At 43.9% G+C, this 17900-nt stretch overlaps 1 protein-coding gene across 6 annotated transcripts in view; it reads right to left on the reverse strand.

Moving 5' to 3' along the window:
* LOC147025906 (uncharacterized) overlaps positions 1-17900 on the reverse strand; it is a 129096-nt gene that overhangs the window by 48667 nt on the left and 62529 nt on the right. For 4 of the 6 annotated variants that reach the window (XM_085880807.1, XM_085880805.1, XM_085880804.1 and 1 more), the window contains 4 exons: positions 16539-16697; positions 12150-12696; positions 11773-11876; positions 873-1026 (listed from right to left, as the gene is read on the reverse strand). In XM_085880807.1, the coding sequence (XP_085736933.1) occupies positions 873-1026; positions 11773-11876; positions 12150-12696; positions 16539-16697 (964 nt within the window). The remainder of the gene's footprint in view (positions 1-872; positions 1027-11772; positions 11877-12149; positions 12697-16538; positions 16698-17900) is intronic. The other 2 variants (XM_085880806.1, XM_085880803.1) reach the window with 1 other exon arrangement.

Below are 17900 nucleotides of genomic sequence, written 5' to 3' on the forward strand. Positions count from 1 at the left end.
TGGCTACAAATGATGACCCCCCCCCCAAAAACCATTTTTGATGAGACAACCCTGACAGACCATGGCCAGTTATTCTTCGAGGTGTGACATGTTACATGCACACAACACATGAGCTGCATCAAACAAAATCCATTCGTTTAATCTGAGTGGTAGGTGTAGAATCTGCACCTGTAACTCCCGCTCTCATAACAAGCACTCGGTGCATGTGAACTTATGGGAAGATGGTATGGGAAGGATTGCTCAAATGTGGTGATAAATGGCAAGTCAACACTGAAGCGGCATAAAATATGTAAATACTTTTCAAATCCAATGTTTACACTGATAACAGTTTATAGTTTACACAAGCCTAGTAGTTGGTTAGTTTTATTCACCTATCCACCAGGGCTGTCGAGGTATGAGCACTCGTCTCTGAGCTGTCCAGCCTGGGTTCAGATCTCGGACCAGCAATAAACTGTGAACCAGGTGTGTCACCATGCAGGTGAGGAATCAATGCGTGTGCCGTCCCTCGGAAGGATGGACATTAAGCTGGAGAACCCATCTGCCAGTGCTGTTAGTTGGTGGATGTTAAAGATCGCACTATCACTTTCGCATAGAGTAGGGGAGTTATTACCGGCACCCTGAACAAACGAAAAATTCCTGCTTTAACCGACAGGGAGTACTGCATCAATGGGAGCGTTACGCTCTCAGCAATGGTGCGAATCTAGAGCCATGTGCTGCAAATGAACGAATGATTGAATCTCTCCACTCTCACATGCCCACCGCCCTCAATCCAAGTCATGATCGTACATGTGACAATCATGCCATTTTGAGTCGTAGTCATACTTAATGCTTGATGACACTGTGCAGAGAGCTCCTCAGCATCTTGTGCTTACCTCGCTAGCTGCATTTCCTCCGCGAACTCCAGACTCTTCGTCGTCATCATGATTCCACACTCGTTGCCCGCCCTGCCTCCACGATGAGCTTATGTTGTGATCATCATTGGTCTCTTCCTCTTCATTGTAATGCATGCTGTAAGTTTCCTCGAGTCTGCAAAGAAAAGGAGGGATGCGATGAAAAGCAATCTGACGAAACTTATTCATTATTGAAAGATAAGAGTCCACCTGCAAGTGGATGAAACCAGGTAGCATCATGCCTTCTTTACAAAACTCCTACGTCGAATTGTTCATAAAATGAATGAAAGAACATTTAAATAAAGTTTTACTGTATGCAGTCTTTGTAGTTGCCAGGATAGGTTAGAGATATGCATACCCGCCTTTGATCTGTTTTGCCTGGGTTTGAATCTTGACCCAGCCATAAACTGTCACCCTGGTGTTTCGAAAGAAGGGCGAGGAATTAATGTGTGTGCTGTCTTTCGGAAGATGTTGAACTGGATGACATGTCTGTCAGCACTGGGGCATTGGTGGATGTAAAGGTCTCACGGTTTTGTTCGCAAAGAGTAGATGAGTTATTGCCAGCACCCTCAAACAATTACAAATTCCTGTTCTAACCTACAGGGGCACTGCAAGTTTCAACAACAGCACAGCAGCATCACCAGCAACCACATGGCACACACACAAATAAAAGAATGAAGTCACTCTTCCTTCCACAGCCGAATGAAATGTCTTTCGAGCACAGCCTACTAAGCACAAGCTCGGGTCTCTGTTGTTTTCAGAAATGCCCGGATACTGTTCGGACAATGATGGGTTGTACTTGCAACTGCCCTTTATTGCTTTCTTCGCTGACTTTTGAATCTTCCTTGTGGACATTTCTGCATGGATGAGCGTAATAAAAGGGCATCTTTCACTTCAAATGAGATCGGTCTCAAACAACCAATAAAATTGGCCATGAGTGGGCCAATCATCAACCGCAGGATGCGTTATGTGCAGGATGTATCATGACATCAGGTGAAGACTGAAGTGCGCATTGAGGTGGTCGTCGTTCGCACTCTTGTGGAAGCGGCAGCAGTTTGGAAGGACACAGGAGGCCGGGATATTTTAGTAAGGAGCAGAGTTCAAAACTACTGTGCTGATGCAGTTCCAACATGGGGTGATGTATCCATGAGCATTTGGTCATTTCTCAGAAATTCCACAAATGGAAAATACTCCACTGTGTGTGTGTGTGTGTCGGTACTACAGTTGAAACCGCTGCCTGTAGATATTGAATCCATATAGGTGGTCAGTGATATGAAATTAAAAGTAAGAATGGGGCTAATTACTCATATATATATATATGTAACTTGTATATATATATATATATATATATATATATATATATATATATATATATATATATATATATATATATACTCCACCGGTAAAAGCTTTAGAACACCCCCATTTTTCCAGTTTTTACTGAAATTTAAGCAGTTTAATGTTTCAATGTTCTCTGAAATTAAAGCGTAGAACAAACAAACAATTGTAGATAAAAAAGAAATCATGGAATCGTTTTGTTGAACAAAATTTAATCTAAATTTTTGACTCATCAAAGTCGCCACCTTTTGCAGATACAACAGCTGAACATACTCGTGGCATTCTTTCTACAATGGAAATCAAATATTGTTTGGAAAGTTCTTCCCAACACTGTTGCAGAAGTTCCCACAAATGTGTTGTACTTGTCGGTTGCTTTGCTTTTACACTTCTGTCCAATTCATCCCAAACCAGCTCGATGGGGTTCAAGTCTGGAGACTGTGCTGGCTATTCCATGATTTGAAGCCTCCCGTCTTGTTCTTTTCTTCTCAGGTAGTTCTGACATAGCCTGGAGGTATGTTTTGGGTTGTTATCTTGCTGTGGGATGAACCCCTGACCAACCTCGACGTAGACCAGAGGGTATTGCATGGCGCTGCAAAATGCTGTGGTCGCCCTTTTGGTTCAGGGTGCCAGTCACTCCGTGCAAGTCGCCCACTCTGGATTCAGCGAAAAAGCCCCAGATCATCACGCTTCCTCCTCTATGTTTGACAGTTGGTGTCACACTGAGGAACCATCCTTTCGCCTACTCGATGGTGTACAAAAACCCTGCGTGATGAACCGAAGATTTCAAATTTTGATTCATCGGTCTATAAGATCTTCTTCCAGTTTTCAGTAGTCCACTGGCGGTGCTTCATGTCCCAGGCAAGCCTCGTTTTCTTATTTTGCCATCTCAGTAATGGCTTTCTTACTGCCACTCGACCTGTCAAACTTGCAGTTCGAAGTCTTCTCTTCACAGTTGAAACTGAGACTTCCTTACTTCGACCAGTGTTAAGCTGTGCTTGAAGCTGCTGTCCTGTGAGCCACTTATCATGCAAGCTGTTGACTCTCAGAAACTTGTGTTCTGATTGTGTTGTGGCTTTGGGTCTGTCAGACTTCTTCCTGTCAGAGTTTCTTCCAGTTTCCAAGTTCCTTTTGATGGTGTAGGAAACTGGACTTACTGACACCTTGGCTTCTTTGCAATTTCTCTAAAGGAAAGACCTATACTTTTAAGGGTTATAATGGTCTGTCTATCTTCCTTTGTTAATTGCCTTTTTCTTGCTATTATAACAATATACTACTTCCTGCAGTGCAATATTGTCCAAACAATGCTTCAGAGGGTGTAGCAACACAATTTGTTCCAACACTGCTTTTATACAGACAGAGGGTTTGTAAATAATCAACAAAAGTTGGGACAACTGCAGGAATTGTTTGCATCAACTTTCAAGGCTTAATTTACTTCCATTGCTGCAGAACAGCTGCAGTTGCTAACCCATTACTTGTTCCCTGAAAAGGGCCTTTTTTAACAACTCTGAAATTTACATTATTTTCCAGTGTTTGGAAACCTAAAGTTTTTTCTTTAACCTCTGGCAGGTTACCACTTAGCTTTGTACCATTTCAGGTTATTCACTGGACTTGAATTGCTTAAATTCCAGTAAAAAAACTGAAAAATGGGGGTGTTCTAAAACTTTTGACCAGTAAAGTACATATGTATATATATATATATATATATATATATATATATATATATATATATATATATATATATATATATATATATATATATATATATATATATATATATATATTGTTGCGGATTCGCGCCCGCCGGCGTGCGAGCGGCCATGTAACTCGAATCGCGGCACGTCGCCCACCGGACGGACAATCCCGTCGTGACCCTCTCGGACTAACGCCGGGAACTAGTCACGGGTGGGCCTTTCGGCCTCACCACGATCGTGCCAATCGGCCCACCCGCGTGGGATAGGGTTGTTCGCCAAACTCGACCTACCTAAGTACCCACACGGAGGGTAGACCGGGCGATCGCACCTCGCCGCAGGTCGACTTCGGACACGGGCCACTTTAAGCGACCCGTTCCGTACTATCGGGATAACCGAGCGGTGTTATCGTCAACCTCGACGGTTCGATTAATTATCGGGCGTATTTAGCCCACGACCAACCCTTTACGTGAAATAAGATGGAGATTCAATAAAAGAAAAGACGAAGCGAAACGGGAGAAATAGTTCAACATAAAGCACATTTATTCCGCGGCAAACGGAAAGCACACATATACAATTATACACCAAAAGCAAATGTAAAAGTAGAAGAAGCACAACAATTCTGCACAAAAAGCAAATGTAACAATGCAGATCTACTACCGACTACCGAGCACACGGCAACACTTATACAGTTTTACTTCACAGACGGCGCCGACAACACATATACTCAAAGCAAAAGAAAAAGGAAGGGGCCACCCTCATCGACAAGGGGGCAGACGGGCCTGGGGCCGAGACCGCGTCGAGCCTACCCGTCTGGTGATGAGCCGCAAAATGGCGGTGGCGCCCCGACTCCGCAGGCCTCGCTGGCACTGCCTGGAATGGGATGGGAACGGGGCCCCCTTCTCACACTATCTCAGCGCGGGGGGAAACAGGAGGGGGTTGTTGATGCTCGGGGGAATGAGGATATCTCGCTGGCTTGGGTCCCGCGACGAGCGACTCCACCGCGACCTCGGTCGCGTTACCGGCCTCCCCTCCGCAGCTCCCCGACTCTGACACGAGCGCCCTCTCGACTGCCTTCGCCGCCGCCACAACTCTCCAACTCTCCCACTCTCCACTCTTCTCAACTCCGTCCAACTGCTTAACTCTTTCTTCTCAACTCTCCTTCCTCGATTCAGAAACTCCCTCAACAACTGCTCGACTCCTTCCAACTGCTTTCCTCTTCTCAGAAACTCTCAACTCTTTCCAACTCAACTGCCTTTTCGGCGAGCGAACGCGGCCCTTTATAGCCCCCCGGGGCTTCGCTCCTTCACCTTCGACCCTTCACCTCTGGCTGGCTCCCCATTGGACAGAGGAAAAGTGGGCGTGAATGATTCTTAATCCGATTTCTCGGAAAGGCTGGTGTTTTTGCACCCGCTGCTCGGTGCGCGCCCTGTACGAGTCCAGGATCGGTGCCCACAAGCAGCGCGGGAATGGCGGTGATGCGATGGTTGCAAGAGCGAGATGTGACGGTAAAGGTCGTGGCTGTTGGCGTTGTTGTTGTTGTGAAGCGGCATTGCGGTTGGTGGTTGTTGTGTGATGCTGTTGAGACGTGGTTGGTGGTGGTTGGTGGTGGTTGTGGTGGTAGTAATGGCGGCTGGTCCAAAATAAAGATAGTAAAAGAAAAACGGCTATCCAAAAGGGTCGCAGCCCGAATGAATGACATTTATTCCCTCTAAACAACGGGTTTGGGCCTAACTACACATATACTTACAGAGATATCTCACCTACGGGACCTGAATGGTGGTTTGCGAATTTCGTCAACCACAACAATATATATATATATATATATATATATATATATATATATATATATATATATATATATATATATATATATATATATATATATATATATATATATATATATATATGAGGCTGATGCTCTCTGTCCTACCCTGAAACACAAAAACACTTCTCAAAGGAAAAAATTAAGTAAAAGTTGCTTCAAACGAAGCCAAACCTGCATGACATTTTTTTTTTCTTCAATCAAACCAAAAATTGAACCCAGGTGGTGTATAGGTAACAGACCACAACTTCAATCGCTCCAGAAATATATTTTTTTCTTTGCTGTTATGAAATATATAATCTCCCATTTTTGATCTCTTTCAACGAGTGCAAGAAGAAAAGCTTCCTTTTTTTTCTTTCGTGGTATTTTTTAACACGGGTTTTTCTGCGAGTAGAAGATAAACAAATTAATGGACTCAGTTAATGGGGTAAGGATATGCACAGGCTTAATGGGCCAAATGGCCTCTTCCCAGTGCAATATCCTTGTACATCTTGTCTTTTGCCTTCGGTCTCCTCGCATGTTAAAATCATTAGTGAACAATACAAGTTTTCACGGCCAATTTCAAAAAAAAAAATTAATTACCATGCATTCAAATTCACACAGTTTTACTCACCTGCTCATCCTAAGGTTTCTTGTTCAGTATTTGTGCATTAAATTTCATTTTCATGCATTCATGATGACGTACCTGACATTCTCAAACGCTTTTGGTTCATCCTATTTCGTTTTTCTGCATTCATGATTACATTCCTTTTTATCCAGATATTGAAGTTTCACACATTTTTTTCCGATGGGTGCAATCAAATGAACATCGCATGACGCACATATGATTATGCGTCCGCTTGTGATTTTCTTTTTCGTTTGTGGCCAATCACTTTCATCGTTTGAGTATTCAAATAAGAATATGATGGCTAATTTTGGGAAGTTATTTCTTTTTTCATTTTAATTCACTTACTTTATGTTTTTCTTCATTGAATATTTATTTTGTATGTTTATATCATTATTAATTTTAACATGTCTAAAATTATACAGGCTCCAGTCAATGCAAGGGCAAAAATTATTTTCTTTGAACAACACAACAAATCTGCATAAGCACCACCCCCACCCCCCCCAATCCTATTTTACTACGACATGTCACTGGCCTGCAAGAGCTTTGCGTTGCTGTTGTTGGTTCAGAAGTCAGTAAATGACCACTATATTCGTTATGGGTGTCTGTCTGTCTGTCTGTCCCGAGCATAGCTCAGTGGGTTTTTATCCGATCCTAATAAAATTTGGGTGGGAGGTTTATATCATGATGTAGTTGTGTTTTCCTGAGAATGGGCGTGGTGCGCCCATTATGGGCGGAGCCACGCCCAAAAAACGTGTTTTTAGGGGGTAGCCGATTTCAAGTTACATCTTCTCCAAGGTGGTTTGTCGAATCTGGCAGGGGTTTCAGTATTTGGTTAGCCCAATGGCAACTGCATAGCCCCACGGAGCTCGATTTTTCATTTTCGTCCCAAGGTCAAGGTCACAAGGTCACAAACTTAGAAAATGTCAAAAAAAAAAATCAATAAATTGGGCATCGAGCTCCTCGGGTTTTCAACTGTTTCGAATGAAAGTTGGTATGCAAGTAGTGCTCTTCGAGTACTACAACTTTCATCATTTACGCTTTTCCCGATTCCCGCCAGTTTGCCCGTGGCGTCCCCTCGAAGGTCAAAAAATAAAAAAGGCGAACCGTGTACATTGCTCGTGAACAATCGCCGTCTCCAGATTTGTTGTTGTTACTGTTGTTGGGGTTCTTGTTGGGGGTCGATTTTTGAAATGTGCACCAATTGGTTCGACAGCTGCCGGACCACACCCACATCTGTCACTTGACTCCACCCACCACAGCATCCAGACAAAAATGATATAGCTGCCATCTTGGTTTTCTGGTGGGCCGAACACATTAGGCCTGCGGGCCTCTGCTGATTATACACTATCCGGCTTTGTTGCCTCAAATTTCCATCGGCTTTGTTTGGGTCACGATGAGGTTTAAATGATGGAGTTAATTAGGATGAGGGACCATAAAAAATGTAATCATATGTTGAATCATAGTGAGGTTTAATCAAGCCCATATGCACCTCCCTAAAAAAAGCAGTGTTACATAATTTTTGAACAGCCTCATATTAGGGTTAAACAATCCATGACCGCGTGACAAATCAGCTCGTTCTGATATAACTGCGACGAATCAACTCTTTTAAGAGCGCTTCAAATGCATATTTCCCAATCGGCCCGTTACCGGATATTTGAAGCCAATTCACTCGTGCTTAATGGTGAGGTCCTGTACATTGAATGACCACATACAGGTTTTTATGATCAAATGGTTTATTATCACAGAGAAAGTAGGAGGGCGCGAGGGTGGAAGAGAGGAATACACGCACGCACGCACCCGATATAAAGGTAGATCCCCTGTTCAGAATCACTATGAATCATATATCTATCTAATCTTATTCATTCACGTTGGAACCCGGAACAGACACGGCACAAGGTTATTGAGACAAATTAGAGAATGTAAGCTGATCTGGGGGTAATGTTTTATTTAATTCTCAGACCCAGCTTTCACCACATAGACATGTAGGATATGAGCAAGGATGAGGGAGACGAGTGGATAGAGGAGGCAATATGTGTATATATATATATATATATATATATATATATATATATATATATATTTATGTTACAGGTTGTGACCACAGTGTGGTTATTCTTGTTATGAAATGAAAAAAATGCAAATATGAAAGCAAAGTCTTCTTGTCCAAAAGGGGTCATCTTTATAAAACGAAAAACATACATTTCCCTGTGCATTTCTTTCCACAGGTTCTCTTCTACTTTTTCTGTTCTTTTTGAATTGCTTTCTTCAGCCTTCAATCTCCAGGCATGCTAGGAATCTTGCCATGTAGGTCTGGTTGTGATTGTACCATCTGATACACTTTTCATGAGTTATTTGCCCCACATTTCCCCCAGCCACCTCTTGCAGGAGATCACTCCTCCACTGTTGAAGATTCATGCCTGCATTACGTGCTGCTTGAGCTGCCATTGTGGGAGGTCCATTTCTCTCTTCACGCCAGCTTTGAATGCAGAATCAGCCTTTTCTGTTGTGTTAAGGAAGGACGAGTATGGTGGTAGCAACTCCATTTGGATCTGCTGATTGATAGCTGGTGGAAGTTGGCCACACAAGTGAGGTCTTGTATTGTCGGAGATTAGAAAGACTGGCTGCAAATAACGTATTCTCACACTCATGGACTATGTCTGCAAGAAACTCCGAAAATTTCTCTCTTGTAACGGTCTCAAAAGCTATGCGGTGATGTACGAGCCCAATCTTCCCAGAAACAGCAAATATGACATTGGAGGTCCGTCTACGTTGCCCATGTAGAATGCATCTCGCCGGACACCGCGAGGAGCTCTCCCAAAGGAATGCCTCATCCAAATTTTATAGCCTGTTTTATCATTAAAGACGCAGTGGGCAACAAGTCCATCCTCTAAGAATCACTGAACATACTCGGCGTGCATGTCCAGTACACAAGGAGTTTCAAACATCAGGCACATCCTCTGCCAGTTTAATTTTCATCAGCATACCATCAAGGGTTCCAGCAATGGTCCGAGGAGACACGGTTGGTTTGTCTGTAAGGGCATCTTGTCGGGCATCTTTCATATTTTAAGAGTCAGCAGAAGGTTGATATGCAGGTTTCGTTGTAGGTCATATCGCATCTTGTGATCAACTTTGGTGTTATGTGCTCCTCCTGTCAGTAACTTTTCATGATGACCACTGTGCAAATACGTAGCCACAATTGACCTTGCAGTGGATTGCCTGATGCCTAAAGCATCAGCTAGTTCGAGATAGTCGGCGTTTTCAAAAGTTTCAATAAGCCTCTCCCTATCTATGTTAGACACGCTCCTTTATGCTTCAGTCACATTTGGCTCGGTGGCTGTAGGGTCTAAAAAAATCTACGGCCATTAGCAATTATAGGGCGGCCGCAGTATTTCCACGGTCACACAATGTTGCAGTCACATATGTTTTTATTTTTCGGGGAGCCGCACGGGGTATTTAGAAATTGTGGAGACCAAAAACGTGGGGGTGCCGTACGGTCTTTGATTTGATGTCACACGGTGACCTTAGGGCGTCCCTGCGGCAGCCATAAAATCTTCAAGGCAGACACAAGGTGGCCTCAAGGTGCCCGCAGGGGGGCCCTAAGGCGAACGTGGAAATAGTGCGGCCGCCATAATTTTTTGGGGGTTGGCAAAATTCATTTTTCATTGATAAGAGCCTACGGCAGCCGCACGAATAACGCAAGCCCACCGTACGCCCAACGTACGGTCGACGTGGAACACATCCACGTCATGGCTACGGCTTGTCGAATTGCTACGGCCAACCTAGAAATGAAAAAAGTTATAACTCCGCACTTTAATTCCACGGAAACGCCTACGGCCTGTAAAAGATAGCCATTCGGCGTAGGGCCACCCTGAGGCCACCTCAGAAACTCTGCGGCCGCCGCACGTTTCTGTAAATTCGGGGGGGGGGGGGGGATACGGCCGCCGTATCCTAGCCGTAGAGCAAATGTGACTCATGCTTTAATGACCATGGGCAGCCACTTTTATTTTCAAAATTAGCTTGAGAGAGAATTAAGTGTACCTTTACAAAGAATGAGTCCAGAAATTAACAAGAATGGCACTCGGTCGAGTGCATACCTTCACCAAGCTGAACAGTTTACATTTTGTATCTCACTGATAGAACGGATCTGGTTCCGGACCTGAAACAAAATGTAATTGGATTGTTTATGTCACCAAACCAACTCATCCACCTAGTATTGCCATTACACATCCACACTTTTTCGAGATATCGTGCGATAAATCGTTTTTGGCCCCATCTCTCAATGGTGAAGCATCATTACAAAAAAAAATTATAAAATTCTTCTATCCAGATCCGGATCCAGATCTTCACCAAAACCTAAAAAATTCTTCCACGTCACACACATAACCTGTCCCCACGAAATGTTGTCCTAATCCGTCCATAACATTTTGAGAAATCCTGCTCACGAACAAACAAACAAACCGACAGACAGACAGTTTCTCAACCAAAAATGCTGTTCTGGTACCACAAGCGCTGCATTATCGAAACTGAAAGCTCCTTGTTTTACCACGTTATTAAAACTAGCAGAGTATCCCCACCCAAAGGACGATCTTGTTCCAAGTATGCAACACATTATTCTGACGCATACCTTTATTTGGGTGGTGTATAGGCAACTGACAGCTGCTTCAATCGCTCCAGAAAATGAAAAAAAAAAGAATAACCCGGCTTACATGCATGAAGCAAAAACATACCTACTGGTTATAATTCAAAACATTCACTGCATTGGAAAACGTGGGGACAGGAATACTGTATTATTAATGGTGGAGACTTGTAATACCCTCCCCCACCTGGAGGAGGCGCTACACGATACACACATTTACATAGATAACTTGCCTCACCCCCTCTCCACACAACCAAGTAACACCTGCAAAGATAATAACACCCCTATACAATAATTGGGGTCATACTGAACCTCTGTAGCAAGTCCGGGTGTAATTGTCCCAGAACTGTCGGAGGAGTTACGCGACAAACAAACACACAAACAACGGCCCGTGAATTACAGTGAGGATTATCAGCTCCATTTCCGGTACTCAACGCAATTAACGTCAACCTTCAACTCGATATACTTATATTCATGTGTGAATTTTCTTGGCCAAAAATATTGCTCGGTCGTTATTCATATACCATCGCTGTCAAGGGTCATGTAAAAGCCGATTACGAGAGAACTCAAGGGCATATTTTCTTTGTACTGTAAGACATTTTCAATGTGATTAACATTATAATGACTTCTTCTACAAGGATTGGAAATGTGACTGAGGTGCCCTCACTTTGGCGAATAGTTGTTTAGTGATCCTAGTGTAAGCTTGTTCATTCATCTGACCCTTTCACTCCTCACGACCTCACCAATATTCAGGAGGTTTTCACCAGTATTTGCTGCTCGATGCTCACCTGGAGGATACGTCTGCTTTCTGGTTTCCATCTTTCCAACCTCCACCTCGGTATTGACCACGCACAGCTTCTTCTTCGCCGCCATCCTCCTCGCTACTTCCAGCCTGCACCACACATGAGGAGATTAAAAACAAACATGAGCGACATTGATAAGAAGCTAATAACAACGCAAACGACAATCTGCTCCAGCAGATGCGGGTCAATACGGTACTGGGAAGACGGAGCGGGGTTGGGAGTTAACCACATCGTTTCAGCATTTTGACCGTGGATACCATTGTTCGTTTGTCATGCTTTTGTGTCTCCTTTGTTGGGAAGGATATATTGGAATTGCAATTAAGAAAAATCCCATTTTTGTACACGAGCCCAAATTCACCAACCTTGTGCTCATACATTTGGTGTCTTCCATCAACGTTTGTCTTCCTGCACACATCCGGTTCGGTATTGTTGTAACGATCGGACTCAAATTTGCGCTCGGAAGAATAACGATGCATCTCTTTTCCAATGTGCTTCTCTCCTTCATCTTCTTCCTCCTCCTCCTCCTCCTCCTCCTCCTCTTCTTCTTCTTCTTCCTCTTCTTCATGTCTCCCTCTTTGCCTCTCCAACTCTTCTCTTTCCTTACTCGCCTGCTCCTCTCTTTCCCTCTCTTGTTCTTTTCTCTCTCTATCCCTCTGCTCTTCCCTTTCCTGTTTCCTCATATCCCTCTCTCTCTCCTCCTCCCTCTCTCTTTCCTCCTCCCTCTCTCTCTCTTCTCGTTTCTGCACCTCTTGCTCTTGGCCTCCATGTGATGGCCTGTTGTGCTGCTCTCGGCTATATTGTGCCTCGGCCTCCTGTTGTCGCTGCATCCTACGTTCCTCCCGGCGTCTCGACCTCTCGGCAAAGTCGTCATCTTCCTCCACATCCTGCCCTGGCTTCCTCAGGCCGTATCTGCAGCAAACAGAAACAAGAGAGTGAAAAGATTAAAAAAAAAACAACAAACAGAAGATAAAATTACAACGATGAGGTTAATGAAACTTCGCAGTAACTGTGCAGAGAAGATTAGAGAACATATGTTGATCATAAAGATTATATCATGGGAAGAACAACACGGTCAAGACCAATAGCAAGTAAATAACAAACTTATTTGAGAAAGTGAGGATGGTTATAAATTGTCAGTGAGCTGCCATCATGGAGGTCTAGAAGGATGAGTTGGATCGAATGGATGATAAGAGAGTAAAAGGGGCACTAATGGGTAGATTTTACAAGAAAAATTGGTCTTGGAGAGGTCAAATGCACTGGTCCGTGAGCTTGCCAGACCTATCAAGGATCGAAGGGGCGGTTGGAGGTATGATCATGAGGTGTAACATACGAGTAGACAGGGAGAGTCCATTGGCATCTCTGTGGTCGGAAAGCATCAAGCCATGTGTGTCAGCCTGATATATGGAGAGAAACTCGTAATACTCAGGGTTTTATAACCTCACATCCTACTGGAATGCAACATGGGATGCAACAGCACACTTGCTAACAGGGGGAAGTTGTCATGTGCAATACTTTGTGCCACATATGCATCAAAAAGCTGGATCACACCAATCGGTGTAAAATTTGCAGAAAAACAGCCAATCGGTGTACGAGTTCGGTCCATCCATCGGGACCATACTCTGTGCAGAGCATTCGTGCCTCTTGGGCGATTGGGCACAATCCTGGACGGGTCACCACTTCAACACAGGATACCAGCAAGCTGGTACTCATTTTGCCGACCTTGGAAGGATGACAGGTAGAGTCAACCCCACCTGGTATTAATTCAAGAGCCGAGCAGGATTTGAACTCAGGATCCGAGGATCCCAAGCCCACCGCAAGAACCATTAAGCCAACACCAGGCATATGTATGGGTTCGATCCGACACAGTATTAATCATGTAATAGGAATGCTGTTGGCAGATCTCATTTGATGACAAAAATAGCAATCTGTGTGAGCGTTCGTTACAATATCCGCATGCGTTTGAAGCCTGATAGCGTGGAACATGCTGTTCTGTCCTGTTCAGTTGCATGTACTTGAGGCTGCACTCAGAGATAGTTTCGGCAAGTTAAGAGACCAAACAAAATGTTACGTTTCTCTTGTGCAAAACTTTTATACTTGTGTTCAAAATCCGAGACGATTTGCTGTGGAAAAAGAAGATGTTGTTGAAGACTTTGGTGGAGGTATTTAATCTTGAAATTCCCACCCGGAGCATCCATGGGAATTGAGCCCATACCAGTGGGGCTTTACGAGCGTTTTCATATCATTTCAGCATATCGAGTTTGTGCTCAACCTTCCATCGTTTATGCCTGGTGTTGGTTTAATGGTTGGGGTGGCGGGCTTTGGATCCTTGGATCCTATGATCCTGAGTTCAAATCCCGCTCAGCTGTTGAATTAATACCAGGTGGGGTTGACTCTGCCTGTCATCCTTCTGAGGTTGGCAAAATGAGTGCCAGCTTGTTGGTATCCTATGTCGGAGTGGTGACCCGTCCAGGATTGTGCCCCATAGCCAAGGGGACTGCTTCGGCAGCACCAACGCTCTGCACAGAGTATGGTTCCAATCTCCTCTCCTCCTTCCGTCGTTTGCGACTGGGATGGAATCCCTGTGTAAATGGTTCTGACTAAAACGGCTCAGGATTGAAATTCCAGCATGGTTCTGGAGCACCGCAACATGGAGTACATCTTTCTTCAGTGAGGACGTTAAGCTGGCTGTCTGCTTTCAACAATAAAGCTCTTTTGACAAAAACATGAAATGAAATTTAAAAATATGAAACTCAGCAGCGACGACACCATCAACAAGGAGTGAGTATATGTTTTAGTCCCACACAATGGGCTGACTCTAACCCTGTCTAGCCTGGGTTTGAATACCCAGCTATAAACTGTCATCCCGACGTTTCACAGGCAAGGCGATTCATCAGTGTGTGTGCCATCTCTTGGATGGACGTTGATCAGGTGTCCTGTCTGCCCAGCATTCATTGGTGGACATTAAAGATCCCACGATGTCCTTCACGAAGAGTTGGCGAGCTATCCTCGGCACCACGAACAAATTACAAATTCATTCCATAACAATCACAGGGCTCTCACTGCATCAGCGGCACGGCTGTGCACTCGGCCACGCTACCCTGCAGCTTCGTGCTACATACAAACAAGGAAGTCATGCGATGTGGTCGTTACGTTTCAGTTGTGATAGTAATTTAAGAACCCCTCCTGAAATGTCATCGTTGTTTCTACGTTTCACCTTGTGGAGCTAACAGACGTGGTGTAGCTTCCTTGAAATATCTTCTGTTACTTTCCTCATCCAGCTTGACCATCCCAAAATCACCCATCCTAATTGTTCTACGCCAATTATTTTGACGATAATTGCATCCATTGTTGTAGAGCAGCCTGGACCTCACAGATAGCATTAAGCGTCTTGTTTCACGTGTCGTGCAGAAGTCCAGGAGCGATGCACCAGCTAGGTCACCCTGGATTGTAACGCCAAATTAAGTTTGTATTGTGTTGACAATTGGGACAAACGGAATGCCGTTGGTTTAAATGAACGCCGATTGACGTGAACCTTTTGTGTTTACATTGTTTGTTTCATTTGCTTACGGTCTCCACGCACGGGATCCGATTGTGAATGCTAAAGCAGAAGTCCGCGCCCACCAAGGCCACTGGAGTGGAGGCCAGGCGCCAAAAGGCATGTTATCTCAGTCTCCAGGCAGGAAAATGTCAAGTTTGGGAATAAAAGATTGGGGGCTGATGTGAAGCGGAGAGAAACGTTTTGTGGAATGTGCCAAAATTCCTGCTTCGAGATGTCTTATCATCAGACAGACAATCCTGGTAGTCGTGTTACACCAGTAGGACTCCAGACGGGAATGTTTACACCGTTCCTTGCTTCGCCAGCTTTCACCGACCAAAGAAAATCATAAGAGAGAAGGAAATAGTGGATCTACATTCCTCTCTTTCCAAAGAGTAGCCGTTTCCATTTGTATTGAATGTTCAATGAAAGTGTTGTACGCGCTCCACACAGGCGTTAAATCCAAAATGATCACAAATTAACGAGCTGAGCATATCAATGGTGTTTCTTTGCCGACGGTGCAGCTTGGGCCCAGTCTGAAGGCTCGAGACCAGGGGGGTCTTAACCTTTTGATGATTCCAGACCCCCCAATGGATTGACCAACACGGTCCCATACGCCCTTCGCTTGACTGTCAAAATCATCATCATCACCAGTCCTATTAGTTGACGGTATGAATTCCAAAGATGTTAATAGTTTGAATTTATTTTCGATATGGACAGCTAGGAATAGAACATGAAAGGCAATCATAAAAGCATTTATCATATATATTTACAAAAAAATTAATATATAATAACCGAGAAATAACAAATATACAAACATTGAATAACAGTGAATATTGAATAACAGTGCTAGTTATAATCTAACAATCTAATCAACTATAAATTAATAAATCAAATAATTATACAAATATTCAGAGATCGAGTCCCATACCCCCACCATTTCGCTCCCATACCCCCAAGGGGTATGGATACCCCCCCGGTTAAGAACCTCTGTTCGAGACCATTTATGGAAGCATTTTTTTTTCCAACATGTTTTTGTTTCATGTTTTCACAACTCATGAGGATTATTATTTATCTGTTTTTACAATTATTATATGACAAGCGTGTACATAATACATTCACTGGTAATAGAGAGTGTGAGATCCAGGCGGTTATGGTGCGTTGTGTGTTTTTTGTTCTACAAAATACAGATATCTAGGATCAGGGAGGACGTTACCGTCCGACATCGCTGCTCGGCGTTTCGGGATCTTGGGAGGCGAGCGAAGGGGCAGCAGCATCCTCCTGCAGGGCACGAAGCCTTTCCTCCCTGGCACGACGACGACGCTCTCTCGCAGCCTCCTCTTCGTCTTCAAGGGCCTGCTGGCTGGTCAGTCTGCTGGAATAGCAAGTGAAACAGGCACGATTGAAACAGGATTCCTGGGATCGAAACTTGAAAGTGGAATTAAAAGACAAGGCACCGATGCATCTTTTCTCACTGGCATCCGGAGGCCATTTTGTCAGGGTTTGACACCGATGCGTGTGAATGACTATGTCTTGGATTAATCAGTCATGCCATTTATGAGTAGAGTGAAAGAGTGTGGAAATAATTAAATAATTCGGCACGCTTGTGCACAAGTTCACACAAAAATTATTAATTAAAAAAAACAACAAAAAAAAATTATTCAAACGTAAAACTTTTATTTCAACCTGAGTTTACCGATGGAACCACAAGTCTTACTTCCTCTTAATTTCTACAGGGAACGGCTCCTTGCTTCAACGACCCACTGGGAATTCTCAGTCCACGCAAATGGTGAATACAAAAAATGTACACGACCATCGTCACTGCGTTTCCAGGTTATGAACACTTAATTTGTGGTGAGATATGAGAAGGATTTCCATACCAACTGACTACTCCATGTACATCTTATGGTGGTAAATGAAGCATCAAATGACACCAACCCTGAAAGGTCCTCAGATGCGATTGGCGTGGGGTCATTGAAAACTTAACCTCCATTATTCATTTGCTTATTGAACAATTTTCATGCCAAAAAGTGGAATTGTGGCACGTGTGATAATTGTTACTTACACCCTCCCTGGAGGTGGGGGCTGACAGGATGGCCTCGAGGTACAAACACTCGCCTCTAGGCTGTCTAGCCTGGGTTCAAATCCTCACTTCACAGGTAGTGCGATTCATCAATGTGTGTGCCATCCATCGGATGGACGTTAAGCCGGGTGTTCCATTTGCTGGCATTAGTTGGTGGGCATTAAAGATGCCAAGGTGTCCTTCACGAAGAGTAGGTGAGTATTCACCAGCATCGTGGCCAAACTCCAAACTCCCGCCATAACCAGCAGGGGGCACTGCATCAGCGGCACAGCCACACTCCCAGCAATGATGCACGCAAAAAGAATGCCTCTCTTAAATGTCCATTTTGTAACACTGCAATTAATCAGCAAAAAACAGTGAAATACCGTCTAATTAACTCAGCCACACACGATCAGATAGGTTTGAAGTGTTTGTAATGATAAATTTATCTTACGACTTCAACGACAGGACAAACTATCGCTTGGACAGTCTAAGATAACTTTTAACAGAAAGCTC

The sequence above is a fragment of the Eptatretus burgeri genome, chromosome 5 (genome assembly GCF_056783735.1).
Source record: "Eptatretus burgeri isolate ZD-2024b chromosome 5, Ebu_testis_v1, whole genome shotgun sequence".
In the NCBI taxonomy this organism is placed as follows: Eukaryota; Metazoa; Chordata; class Myxini; order Myxiniformes; family Myxinidae; genus Eptatretus; species Eptatretus burgeri.